We start from the raw sequence: 13456 nt of genomic DNA on the forward strand, positions 1-13456 counted from the left end.
GTTTATCGCTATCGACTTAGGGAAGTGATACTGTGTTATTAACCTAGTATTATCAGGTTTTGGAGCTGGAAATACTTTTCTCTGTTGTTGAGCCTAGAGATTCGCATCTTCCAAATAGAAAATACTTGTAATAAAACGTACTGAATTGAGCTTTGGAGTAAAAAACTTGTTTTTAACACTTTAGACAAGACACACAAGCCAGCAGAATCCTGTGATCATGTCTGAACGAAACTGAACAGCATCGGTCCCCAAGGCTGAAATCCCAGCCAGGACAGCGGAGCCACCGACGTGCACGCGTGCAGACGCCGTGGCAGGACGGGCCCCCTTGCTCACGAGCCACCCCTCTCCGTGTCCCTCTCATGCCAGCAGCTGTGGGACAGTCACTGTGAGAGTCAGAGCACAGAGGTTCATTCTCTAATCCACGAATTCCAGGCTCTGCTGTCAAAGACTTGTCACCAAGAAAAGTAAAAACAGAATAGGTAGATTTGTTCTGACAACGACCCCGTGACTAGAACAGACTTGGCACAGGAGCCGCAGGGTGAATGTGGCCTCCTGAGCGGCCATCACTCTTCCTCCCAGCATTTCATACGGGACTGGGCTGGGCCACCCGGCCACCTGCCCCGCCTCGCGTCGGAGGCCATGTGGAGGAGGTACTGTCCTCCTCTAGACTGGGGCCGAGCTGGACTCACTCCTCAGCGACATCGCGATAATGAGGAGGTAAATGCTGGTGTGGGTAAAGATCTGGAACGAAGCCACGCGGAGGGCCCAGACGGCAGGGGCGGGCGGCTCCCCGCGGCCGGAACCCTTGACATTTGGCCTTTGGGACTGAACAGACTGTGACACATTTCCAGAGGAGCACCCTGCGATTCTGAACTGTCCCTGCACGTGACCGGACACTCAGGGGCCAAACAGAGTTGGTGAGCTCTCTCCCCGGACACGAAGCTTTTACTCTACACCGTTTTCTCTCGTGACCTTTGTCAATCTGCTGCACAAACTAATACAAACTCACTTTTAAGTGTAAATGGAAAAAGAGAAAACTGTATAAACCAAGGAAAATTAAAAACCACACCGCATCTTTCATTGTAGAAGGCTCTCACGCTTTTCTTGCTGGAGGCGCCGGGGCTCTGCGCTCTAGTTCAGAGCAATGACCCCTGCACACGGGTGCCCAGGTGAAGGGGAATTTCTGAGCTGGCTTATGACCCCAACCTCAGCCCTGCCACTCATCGCAAGCGGGGACGGGGCACAACAGGGCCGCACGCGGAGGGACGCACGGGGGAGCAGTAAGACAAGAGAGTGCAGTCACCGGGAAGCCCATGTCTGTGAGTTGTTTGACGAGCCGGTTCACGACCCAGGCCTCGTCCTGCTTGCCGGCCGTCTTCATGCCCTGGAACAAAGTGCGAGCAAGGGAGAGTCCGTGAGTCACGCGTTCCTTCTAGAAACGGGGGCTGCCTACGATTCGCGGGGGTTTTACAGTCACAGGACCTTTTCGTGTTAACGCTGATAGTGCTGAACTCCGCCAAGCCCCTGCCCGTGGCTCGTGGCTGGCGCTGCGGAAGGCTGCAGGGTGCACACGCAGGTCGGCGTGCGCGTGTGACTCACGGGCTTAAAGCCCAGATAATTACGTCTCTTCTCCAGAGACCGAACTGGGTGCATCGCAGATACGTGCCACCTCCATTACCAACTAATCGTCATCACTGCCCCCTTGAACATGGCCCGAGGCTGATACGATGTGACGTGCACTAAAGATTACATGGTTTTGCCCCTTCTAAGCTTTATTCTAAGAGGCGACACAATGCGGAGGGTTCTTTCCAACAGATACATACGCAACAAGGAGGGACGAAAAAATCTGTTAATTTTAATAACTATTCAACTGCTCATCTGTGTAGAGAAAAAAGCAAAGTGGCACGTGTCAGCGAGGGAGAGGATGAAGAGGACAGGAGAGAGGGGCCAGCTACGGCAAGGACGTGCGGCGGGCCGGGGGACGGGGGAGCAAACGGCGCCGCAGGGCCCAGCGAGTGCGACGGGAAGCCTTTCCTCCCTCACCTCCCTCTGACTCTAGAACTACAAAGACGCTCATGATGCATTAACACAACATGAAAAAGTCCTCTAGAAAAGTTCTTCTCAGTGCTTTTCAAATCTGAGCCGCCTTAACTGCAGAATGGGGCACACGAGGGGGTATCAAACCAACAGGTTCTCTTCCTCCCGCGAGCCGCTTATCTGGGGGCTATTTTAATCGTTAACCATGCTGCCACGGCCAGATTCACCAGGATCACACGATATTTTAATTTGCCAATTTGGTATTTCTGGCCCTATCTATCATTCACTGGATTATTTGCGGCCTGATGTAAAAAGCCTCCTCTCGGATGTCTGCGGCTGCATCCGCACCTTCTGCACAGAGAACCCGATTTTAGTTTCTGGGCTCTGCTTACCGCTCATTGAACGCTTTTTTTTAAATTAATGTTTTTGAACAGTTACTATGTCATATGACTTGGAGGCAGACAAAGGTACACAGAAAATGATCGTCCCCCACCCCTCCCGCCACTGCTTAGGCCTCGTTCTCTGCAAGAGAAAACCACTCGAGCAGCTTATCGTTCCAGAGTTTTCCATGCAGTAGCAGCCGTCGTCAGCGTGTGTGCTGCACTCACGTGCACGTGTGACGTGCTACGCACGTGTTTCTGACCTTGCCTTTTCATTTAACAGTATACTTTGGTGACCTTTCGTATCAGCGTGTGTTTATACAATTCCTTTCAAAAAACCTGTTTGGCTTTCCATAATATGACTGTGGCATAATGTAACTAGTTACTCCATCAATGTACACTTATTTTCACTTTTTTACGACAAGAAAGCTACAATAGTAAACTGCATACAAATGCCATCTGCTGTACCCACGCCCAGCGGACGCGCTCCTGTGCCAGAGTGTGGGTGTGTTTGTGGTTCTGACACAGTCCAACTGTCCTTCATTGGGTTACCCCAATTTCCCTTCTTACCAGCGAGGTGGGGGAGCGCTGGCTGTCTCACGGCTCTGCAAACAGGGCATGTAAATTAAACGTCCGCATTGGTGCTGGTCTGAGATTAAGAATGCATCTATCTCTCAGGGTTGTTTTAAACCGAACTGCTCACGAGTCGGGCTGACATCCTTCCGTAAGCGTAAGAGCTATTCGTGTTCCTTTTCTATGGATCATCTATTCACACTCTTTGCTCATTGTTCTACTGGATTACTGGTTGATTTAAAAACAAATCCGTTCCCAGGACCTTTTTTATACACATATGGGAGACAACTCTCTCCATGGTATGAGTTACAAATGCTTTTTTTCCAGCTGCCTATTCGTCTTTCGACTTGCATTATATTTTCTGTCATGCACAGTTTTTATGTTTACCTACTACGGTTTCTAAGTCTTTCACTTTATGGCCTTTTGACTTGCAGCATAGTAAGAAAGGACACTCCCATGCCAAGATTTTTTAAAAAATCATTCGTATTGCTATATTTTTGTTTTTCATATTTAAATTTGTGCTCTACTTGGACTTGCCCCCAGTGCGCAGAGGAGTTGAGGACCTCACTTAGGTCCCCAGACGGCTGCCTGTTGTTTCAGGACAACCTGACGTCTGGCTCTGAAGCCCTCGGACTTCCGGGTCTCGGGACCCCACTACCCTCTCAAAGGTTAAGGACCCTAAAGAACTTACGTCTACGTGGGTTGTGTCTACCGATACTTACTATATTAGAAATTAAAACTGAGAAAATTTAGAAAATATTTATTAATTTAAAAAATAACGATAACAAAGGTCGGGCCTGGTTAGTACTCGGGTGAGAAACCACCTAGGAAGACCGGGTGCTGCAGGCGTTAAAATAAATAAATAAAATGATGATAATAAAAAATAAAAAATAAGGGATTGTAAGGTGACAAGGTCCTTACAATCCGTGAGGTCAACCAAGGGTTGCCTCGCCTAAAAAATAAAATAAATAAGTAAATAAAAAATAACGATAACAAACCCATCATGTTCCTATAAGTAGTATCTGTAATGGAAAATCATTATATTTTCTAAAACGGAAATTCATAGGGGGCGTGAGGGGGCACACTGGCCCGCTGCGCAGCCCACCGACCTGGCGGACTGGCCTCCTGCAGCAGCCGCGTTCACACGACTGTCTCCGCATCTGCTCTGCTGTGACAGCAATTCTACAAAGAGTAGCGTCTGAAAACGCCACCCTACGCTGAGAGATGCCCCGCCAGGCCTCGGGGACGTGCGCCCTCTCTCCGTCACTAAGCGGAGACGCCCCGTTAAACGGAACACGTGTTCGCGGAGCACCGATTCGGGGTCTTAGTGTCACGCACCTTTTGGAGTCCCTTCTTGGGGGCGTTCCCCCAGGAGCTGCAGGAGGAGGTGCTTTCTTGGGAAGCAGCGTTGTTCCACATGCCCCCTTCTTCGTCTTCCCACTGACTGGGGCCGAGGCTCATGTCGTCCCCACCGCTGCCCCAGCCTTCTTGCATAGATTTTGAAGCTAGAAAGAGTAAACACGAACGTATCAACTTCTCCATTCCTGAAGCCCACGTCATGCGCAACGTCGTGGTGGTGGGGGGCGGAGGGCAGGACAAAGGGGTGTACTGTCACCCATCTTTTTCACTACTTCCTCTCCCCCGGACTTAAGGACTGAATTTCTCTACTAGATACATAATGCACATGCATGTATTTTTTTCTTCAAATGCCAGCTATTTGGAGTTTGTGCTGTTCCAAATTCCCTTAACTGACTACAGATCACTTCGAAGCATGAACGTTCTAAAAATAAATCCTGGGCGCTACCGGAGAAGGTGGCAATCTCTACGTGGTATCGAACGGCCGGGAAGATGCGGCGTCCTGAAAATGTCACCGTCCTCCCTGAGGTTTTTAACGATCGCTTGATCTCGACCTGCGGCAGTAGGCTGCGTGGGGCGGCACCTCTCCAGCGCGACCACGCGGGTCACCTGGGGATCACGGGGAAGGCGCCCGGTCTGCGCTGGCCCCGCCAGTCTGTTTCTGACAAGCGCCCAGAATAGCTGGGGGGAGACAGCTGAGGCCTCAGGCAGATGGAGCTACAAGCTGAGCACTGGGGTTTGATTCCAGGATATTATTTTTTCTCCTTTCTTAAAATACGAAACGATTTCTGTTGCAAAGTTTATCTAAAATTTTTACTTCCTGGGAGAAAATGAAGAAGGCCAAGGATTAGGTGACAGCCCAGTTAGTCAGAGACTGTGAGACAATGACGATATGATGCTTACAAGGCAGACAGGTGTATAATCGGGTCTCCAAAAACAAATGATAAAAACAAATACACTGCTTCAAAATGGCATGTCAATCTAGCTCCCCAGAAGCTGCCTTATCCTGTAGATCTCCACAAGAAGGAATACGAATGGAATAAACAATCCAGCAGGATGGCGGATATGTGAAGCATACTACCGTCCAGTGTCAGCAAAGGAACAAAACACAAAACTCATCAAGTTTCATTTTAAGATCTAAGACACTTAATGACGTTCAAAGAAAAGGTGAAGCTTCTGCAGCCACGTGAACCATTAATTTTAACATCAGACTTAAAGAAGCAATCTTATTTATACTCATGCCAATGTCGACAGTGTCACATTGCAGAACACGCACACGTGACAGTTCGCCTAGGCGAGTGTGATCTGGACATTTGTAAGAATGCGTATTACATGTTTGCTCATTACACTTTTGGATAATGGGAGGAAAATGCATGAACCTGGAGTACCCAAAGCGTAATTTTGTTTCCAAGACAGAAGCAGGGCAAGAAATGTTAGACTGCTGTGCAGCAGTATGTGCTTCAAAACCTGATCTCAAAAAGGACAAACGGCCTGCCTTACCCACCTCGCTCAGAGAATAGCGAGTTTAAACTGTTTCAAGTGGCAGCAAAGAGAATACTGAAGAAATGTGAATGCTACGAACTGTATCAAGCAGATATGCTATAGTATTGATTGACTGATTGATCGATTGATCGATCCATTCATTCATAAGGCAAGCGGGGCTTCTGTTAAAGCTCCCCTGTGCTCACGTATCAGACATGGCAAATATTTCTTCACCGTCTCAGTTTAATGTTCGAGTGTAAATAAAATGAAGAAAGTGCTCTCAAAATTAATTCTTAAAATTCAATAAAAAGTATTCCTCTAAATAAAATACTCTGACCCATTTCGAAACTGCCGAATCGGGCCGGCAGAACGCTGGGCTCACCTGGTTTGCACAGGGCTGGGGCGGAAGTGGGCGCGCCGGCTCTCCCAAACGGCACGGTGGGTTCGGCGGGCTGGTCCCACCCGCTGCCGCTGCTGGGCGGCTTGCCCCACGCTGCTGTGCCGTTATCCACCAGGGTAGAAGGGGAGGATGGTTCTCCCCAAGAATTTTCGGCCTTTGAATGAACATTAGGCATTTCTCCCCAGCCTGAAGAAACTGAAAAGGGTACCAAGGAAAAGAGAAGATAATAATAAAAGTGAGACAGAGGAAGTAAAAACGGTCATTTCGAATCTGAATAGTTCCGAGATAATCGACCTTTAGGATGGCTTTTAGTAGAAAGTGAAAAGGAGACGTTGATCAGATTTGTTTAGCTTCTTACAGTTACGATTTTCTCACTCCTGACTCCCATCCACTTAAAACTGCAGGTCCCTTAAGCGTCAAACTCGATTCGATGCACAGATTTGCAACGTAATAGGGTTTAAAAGACTAGTTTAAAACTAATGGTTAAGAAGCACTTTTGAAAAACTTTCTGGTATTATATGTAATGGCCGAAATTTTGTGTTACATTATTTTCTGATAAGAAAAAATTTACAAGTTGTGAATATATACTGAAAAATTCTTCTTGCTTATCTTCTGACCAACCATCAAAGACACAGATCCAGGGAAACGAGGAGATGGCAGATTAAACACGTACAGACATAGTAGTGGCAGACAGAGAATGCAGACAGTTCTCGGGTACCACTGTGGGGTGGGGGAGGGGCCGAGGAAGACCTGAGCTATTCGTCTTAAAATATGGGAACATATTTTAAGCGGAGGAACTGCGGATCAGGGTTTTCTAGGAATTCCTCCTGTGTTCCTTTGGCCAGTCCAGTCGCCACAGCATCCTGATCAGGGTCTGGTACCCGATAAGGGTACCTCGCGGATCCAGAAGGCTTATGGCATTACCACCTGTAGCACAGGAGAGGTCATGGGACCAGGCAGCAGTAAGGTCTCCCCCTGTCTACAATTTTGCCAAAACAATGCAAATTCTGATCATTTTGCTTACATTTTATGTTACATATGTAAACTTGATTTTGCCAAAACAATGCAAATTCTGATCATTTTGCTTCTGCCCATAAGCTCACTTGACACTATTGATAATCATATTGATAGCTCCCTATCACCTGTAATTTTCATTTAGCTTCTCAAAGACAGAATGTGAATGTTTTAAATACTAGCTGAAGAACAGAAGGCATAAAATGCAAGCAGCCAAATTTAAAATTCTACAGTCGCAACATGGATATTATCATCTCAATTATATAACATTAATTATATCAGTTCCCTTGATGCTCTTTATTCTAATAAAATGCAATAATGTTGATTGATGACAAAAGGACATGAAACCTATAAATCATTTTAAATTACAAGCTCTATGCTGAGCAATACAGTACATAAATTACTACCAGTAATGGGGAAGTTAGCCCAAATCAGTTATTGTTGACAATTGCTAACTATACTATTATCTATAATTACAAAGAAAACAATAATGTATTTTGGGAGAAGTAATTTTACAAATTGAAAGGGGAAAATTAAATCAGGAACATTAACATAGCTGGTAAAAATTATGGATGTTTTGGGATAAAGATAAAATAATTTAGGTGTTCCTAAAGGTCAATTGGCCTTAAAAATATTGATTTATTATAGGTAATTAAATAATGAATTCACCTAAAATTTGTTCGCCATTCTCTTTGAAAGGCAATACTACGAATTGTTTAACTAAACCCAAAGTAAGAATAAATATCAAGACTATGGTAATTATAGTTAATTGATAGTTAGAGAGTTTTTAATTCTATTAAAGCAACGGATTTCTACAGGACATTTTTATATACAAGGCAAATGATTTGCAAGCAGCATGTTTCAAAATCTTAAAGACAAATGGAAGAATAATTACTTGCTCAAAGTAAAAAAAAAAAAAGCCAGTATTTCCATTTTAAATTGATCTCTGGCAAGAATATAATTTACCTACGATGTCGAACTAACGTATATGTGAGAATGTGTGTACCACCAGACACTCGAAAGGTTCTAGAAGAGATGTTAAAAACAGGCACGCTAGGTCTTTTTGGCAGATAGAAAATAACCTTCAATACATACCGCTAAAATAAACAATCTCCATTGTTCAGTGTGTATTGCTGAAGTGACTTTGGTGTGTTTTTTGTTAATTTCACAGAGATTTTTAAAAATTTGGGCTTAATGAGACAGAACGGATTTCTATCTTACACTTAAAACATGGATGTTAAAAATTTTAAAACGTTCCTTCAAATATTATGTTTTTTGGCAAAATACTTCTGCACTGGGGGGTTCAGAAACCATTATCTCCTTTCCTCAACTGAACAAATACAGAATAAAATAACAATAAGGATGAAATGTTGCCAGGACACGTTGTTTCATTCGGTTTTAAATATACCTTCTCCATCTTTCCATCAGAATGGCGGAAGTTAAGTGCTAAGGAGTATACACCCTGCGGACTGATATAAAAATGACCAAAGCAGATGTGGCCAGGAAACAGAACCAAGGGAAATAGTCTGTACCTGACTTATCTTAAGTACTACAGACAGGTAAGTTTGTAGCTGGCATTCTTCCTTCTGTGAAATAAGAAATGAATTCAAGCTTGTTCCACGGATGCTACTTAAATAATTTTACAAGCGTGGCAGGCAGCCCTTTTTGGGAAGAAAGGTTCAGTTAAAAAGTGGCCAATTACAATTAAGTGAAGAAAAGAAAAAGACAAAGGACTAAAAATTCAGCTGATTAAGCATCCAAGTGCCTGCTATGTGCCGGGCATTTTAGGTAGTGACTTAACCGTGAATGAGATGAGGTTCTGCTCTTTCCGTGTAATGTAAATTTATTCTAATGCTTGGTTGGCTACTGGCTTATTGAGGGCAGAGTAGAGTCAGTAGCTACGGCACAATTAATTTTTTTATATTTGAAATCGAGACAAGTATAAAGCGAAGCTTTCCGCAGAAGAGTCTGCTCCGTAAGATGGCAAAGTATACTTTTCAGAATGCCTTGTGTCATGCTATTTGACGCTTCTGTTCCAAATTCAGGGGACTCCATTTGCAGACAAGGGTCTTTTCCAAAAGCTGGCCATGTGGCCTTGAGCGGCACAGCGACGTGTTACGAGAGCTGCTTTTGCCTGCCTTCCTGGATCCGCACAGAGGGTAGGCATTAGAAACAGGAGAAAAAAAAATCTCGGTTTTTATCTTAGCTCATTAATACAGATTTGGAGTGTGCTAAATCTGTCTTATTGTGATGTGGGTGGCCGACCGGCTACTTAACTTCTCGCTTGGAAGCGAGTGGGTACCCAGAGCTGGGCCCGAGCAGCAGCAACTCCTGCTCGTTTAGACGGATTTCCCGTCCCCTGCTCCGGCCCCACCTCCTGCAACTCCAGCCCCGCTTACCAAGTCCCCCCAAAATACTACCCAAACCAAACCCGAGAAAAGCCCCGTGGGCACACAAAACAGATCGTTATGATTGCTCCTCTCTTAGTCACTGCTGCATGGTGCTTAAAATAGAGGCCCTCGGGCGGGAGAGGTCAGCATCTACTTCTGATGTTACAGCGTAAGCGGCTGAGCTCCAACAGCAGCGTGCGGATTCACTCCATCTGGGGTCCTGTTCTGGCATCACGTCTACACCAGCGGATGAACAAAGGGCAGGTGAGAGCACAGGACAGGCGATCTGCGGGAAGGCCAACGCTTTCCAGCTTCTGCTCTCAATAAGACTTAGGGAAATGACGTGCATTTTACCTGCCCAGGTAGAGAATTCCTAAAGTCAGTTTATTCCAAGTTTTAACTTAGCAAATGGGTGATCTGCCTCTCCCATGATTAATTCACACGATCTTTGCCGCTGGTTATAGTATTTGTGCCAGGAAACTAAGCGATAAAGCAAATGAGATGTCGTTAGATTAAGCGCTCCAACGTGAAGGCGGGTTTCCCTGCGGCCGAAGCCTTCAACACGCACGGGACAACCACAGTGATCATCGGCTCGGACGCCTGGCAGTGACTAACGAGACATTTCTGAGGAGCTGAGGAGAACAGGTAGTAAGTGGATAAATGAATATTCTGGAGTAAGATGAACATCAGCAGAATACTTCTGCTTTTCTGACTGGCAAGGTGGTACCACATTTCACTTCCAACCGCGGATGGAAGACGCCACCTCAGGCAGAGTTCATGGCCCCACGCCACTGTGTCGCTGGTTTAAGTCGGCTCAAGCCATAATGGTCTTCATGTCTGATTCCAAATTAACTGTACAGACGCCTCTCTACCACGCCACCCCCGAATCCCTCTCAGATCACCTAAACGTTCCAGTGCGACTTGATGGGGTTAGGAGTGAGTGGGTCCCTCTCTGGGCAGTCTCCCTCGATTTCACCGGTAGACTGAGAACTGACTGAGGATCTGTTATTTACCAAAAGCTTTATTAATGAATATTCAGTGTTCTCCCACGTCTGCTAACTCACTTGCCAGCACCCTGGAATATTCAGCTCTTAGTGCGCCAGGTGACCAGGCTGCCCGGTGCTTCTGGGGTCTGCTTTCGCCCCCTTAGAGGCACAAGGATCCACTAGGCTTGCGCTTCCTCACTTCCGGCCACAGCGCCACTAGTTGTCAAAGCAGGCTGGTCCCCAAGGACTCAGGAGCTCGCTGCCGCGGCAGGGCACGAGTGCGCGGTCCTGTGCGTCTGGCCCCCAGACACACTGTCACTGGGCCAGTGACCAGGGGAGGGACTGCGCCAGGCCAGCCTGCATGACCCGATGGCCTACGTGAGTCGCCTCACGCATCCTCCTCAGGTGGCTGACGGTCTCTGGTGTGACAGGCACAGGTGCATTTCTCTAGATTATTACCGTGTTCCAGCTCCGGAATGGGTTTGAACCAGGCCCAGATAATCTGTTTATGAAGTACCCTGCTCTTCCTAAATTAATAGCAGATTTCCTCAGGCTCATAAGAAAACTAAGATCAGTATAACAAGACTGGGACAGAAATGACTGTCCTGTAGCGTTTACTTCTATAAAACTGGGCACATAGAAAACATGTAATTGAGAAACCGTATTTTGTAAGACAGAGATCAACACGCTTAAGGAGTAATGATCAACAATTCAAAAACGATTTGAAATTCAAACTCTGAGATAAGCAAAAATTTTGTAAAATCGGTAGAGGCAAACCGCAAAATGGCAGAATACCTATAAAAGACCAACTTTATAAAAAGCAGAACTTCATCAGATGGTCGTCAGGTGTACGGCTCTGTCAGGAGTGCAGAGTCTCAGTCAATTCTGAAAACCAGTCTGGGCGCGTGTTCAAGCCACTGGCCACCCCGCGGCCTCACTGAGCTGTTTGCCGCCCACCACCGACCCGGGCTGCCCGGGGGTCATGATGTCCTGCGAGGGGGGCCAAGGGCTGACATTCGTCATGACCAGCGGCGAGGACGAAGGGGAAGCGGCACACTGTCGTCGCTGTGAAAGGAGCTGGTGAGAGAGCGTGACTGTCCCTTCCACGGCACGAAGGACAGTTTGCTCTAAGAGGTGGGAGGATGGAGAGGCGCAGACCACCTGTGATTTCCTGAGGGTGACCAACTCTGCTCCCTTGCAAAGGAATGCTCGGCTCAGCACCGAGACCTGAGTACCCAGGGCAAGGCTGGGCACGGTAATGGCTCAATGCAGCTACTCTGTGTCACGGTGGAAAGAGACTCCTATCATACATGAAAACATCACTGAGTGACCCGTCACACTGCAATACGCTAAACTTGACAGAGTTTCTGTGGATTGGCTTCTAACGTGGAAAACAACGCGTGTTTAATGCTTTGTCTCTGTTAAGTGAAAACAAAATGCACAACTGCTTCTGCGCTATTGCTGACTGTGAAGACCGGCCACCTGCAGGAGGCCCAGGGCTGGCGGGAAGCAAAGGAAAACGGCGACCGCATTCGGTGATACGTGCAATTGTTGAAAAAAACGATCTATAAGTATTTTCACGTAAAAGAGAATGACTTTGTCCCTCTAAGCAAACTTTATGCAGGGGAAGGCTCGTATTTTGTCTATTAAAACCCACGAAGAATGGACTCCAAGGGCAGCATCTCGAGAGGAGCACAATCGCAGATGCGGCACGTGGCCCCATCTCTGGGCTGTTATGGACGTGACAGGGTAGAAATGGCAGCAGGGGAGGTGATCTATCTCACCACCTGTGCCCTCAGTGGACGACTTTACATCCTCATCTGTAAAATAAGGATGACGTGAGTGGAGGTATGAGGACAAGCCACATGTGGTCACCAAGCACTGTGCGCGCCAGGACGCCAGTGCCAGGCACGAGGGCACGCTTCAGCTGGAGCTTTCCCAGAAGCCCATGAGCAGAAGCATGAGGGGCCTCAAACCACGGCGGGAAGGACAGCTACGGGAACGAGGACTTCCGGAAGAAGTCCTGGGAGGGCAGGACACGGTAGCTGTTTTTTAACTATCAACTCTCCTCGGAGTACTTTTCACGTGTCTTTAATGCTAACCAAACGACTAAATTTTATTACTGGTCTCTTCCACCCGACTGTTAAGTGGTAAAACCAAATTCACAACTGCTTCTACGCTTCCGCTCCCTGTCATCTGCTGTACAGACGCTAGGCAGAGGATGCATGCACGTCTACTGAGAATAAATCACTTTTCACTTCGAAATAACATACCTGGACCAAGCAGCAGGCAGAATAATGTTTTGAACCCCAGTCTCTGCATCAGTCAGCAGGCGCCCAGCATTTTACTGCCTTCTATGAAACTTTCTATCACAGTGGCTCGAAGTTGAAGGAAAAAGCAAAACTATCCTTTTCAGACTCCCTTGTAGGTTGGTTTTGGATGCAAATTCAGTTCCGTATATAAGATGACTGAGTGAGTGACCACGGAGAAAAGCAAGGTCACCCGTAGTCTTGTCTTTATGGCATGAGACTGGCAGGAGTAACGAATATGCTGACTACAGAATCAGGGTTCAAAAAGATCTCAAGAGGCCGAGGGACCGGAGTCCAAAAGTTTACCGGAATCCAAGTTCTACACTTGGGACCAAGCGGCCAAATGGACAGGAACAGTCTCGAGCCAGAAGGGGCTTCACGGTGGCCTTCACAAAAGAAAAGGACTTCAGGTTTCCAGCTCGACTTAAGAAAAATAGTGTGACGTGGCTCAAAAGGGCCAAATAAAACTTAGAATGCATTACTAGGAGTATGATTTTAGGAGTGAAGGAGGTCACAGTCTCAACTAAGT

The 13456-nt window shown here is 46.7% G+C and overlaps 1 protein-coding gene across 4 annotated transcripts in view; it reads right to left on the bottom strand.

The window, feature by feature from the left end:
* Positions 1-13456, bottom strand: part of TNRC6C (trinucleotide repeat containing 6C) — a 75636-nt gene that overhangs the window by 24207 nt on the left and 37973 nt on the right. For 2 of the 4 annotated variants that reach the window (XM_025047019.1, XM_025047018.1), the window contains 3 exons: positions 6211-6423; positions 4329-4495; positions 1304-1384 (listed from right to left, as the gene is read on the bottom strand). In XM_025047019.1, coding sequence (XP_024902787.1) covers positions 1304-1384; positions 4329-4495; positions 6211-6423 — 461 coding nt within the window. The remainder of the gene's footprint in view (positions 1-1303; positions 1385-4328; positions 4496-6210; positions 6424-13456) is intronic. The other 2 variants (XM_025047017.1, XM_025047015.1) reach the window with 2 other exon arrangements.

This window comes from Pteropus alecto, unplaced genomic scaffold (genome assembly GCF_000325575.1).
Source record: "Pteropus alecto unplaced genomic scaffold, ASM32557v1 scaffold134, whole genome shotgun sequence".
Classification (NCBI taxonomy): domain Eukaryota; kingdom Metazoa; phylum Chordata; class Mammalia; order Chiroptera; family Pteropodidae; genus Pteropus; species Pteropus alecto.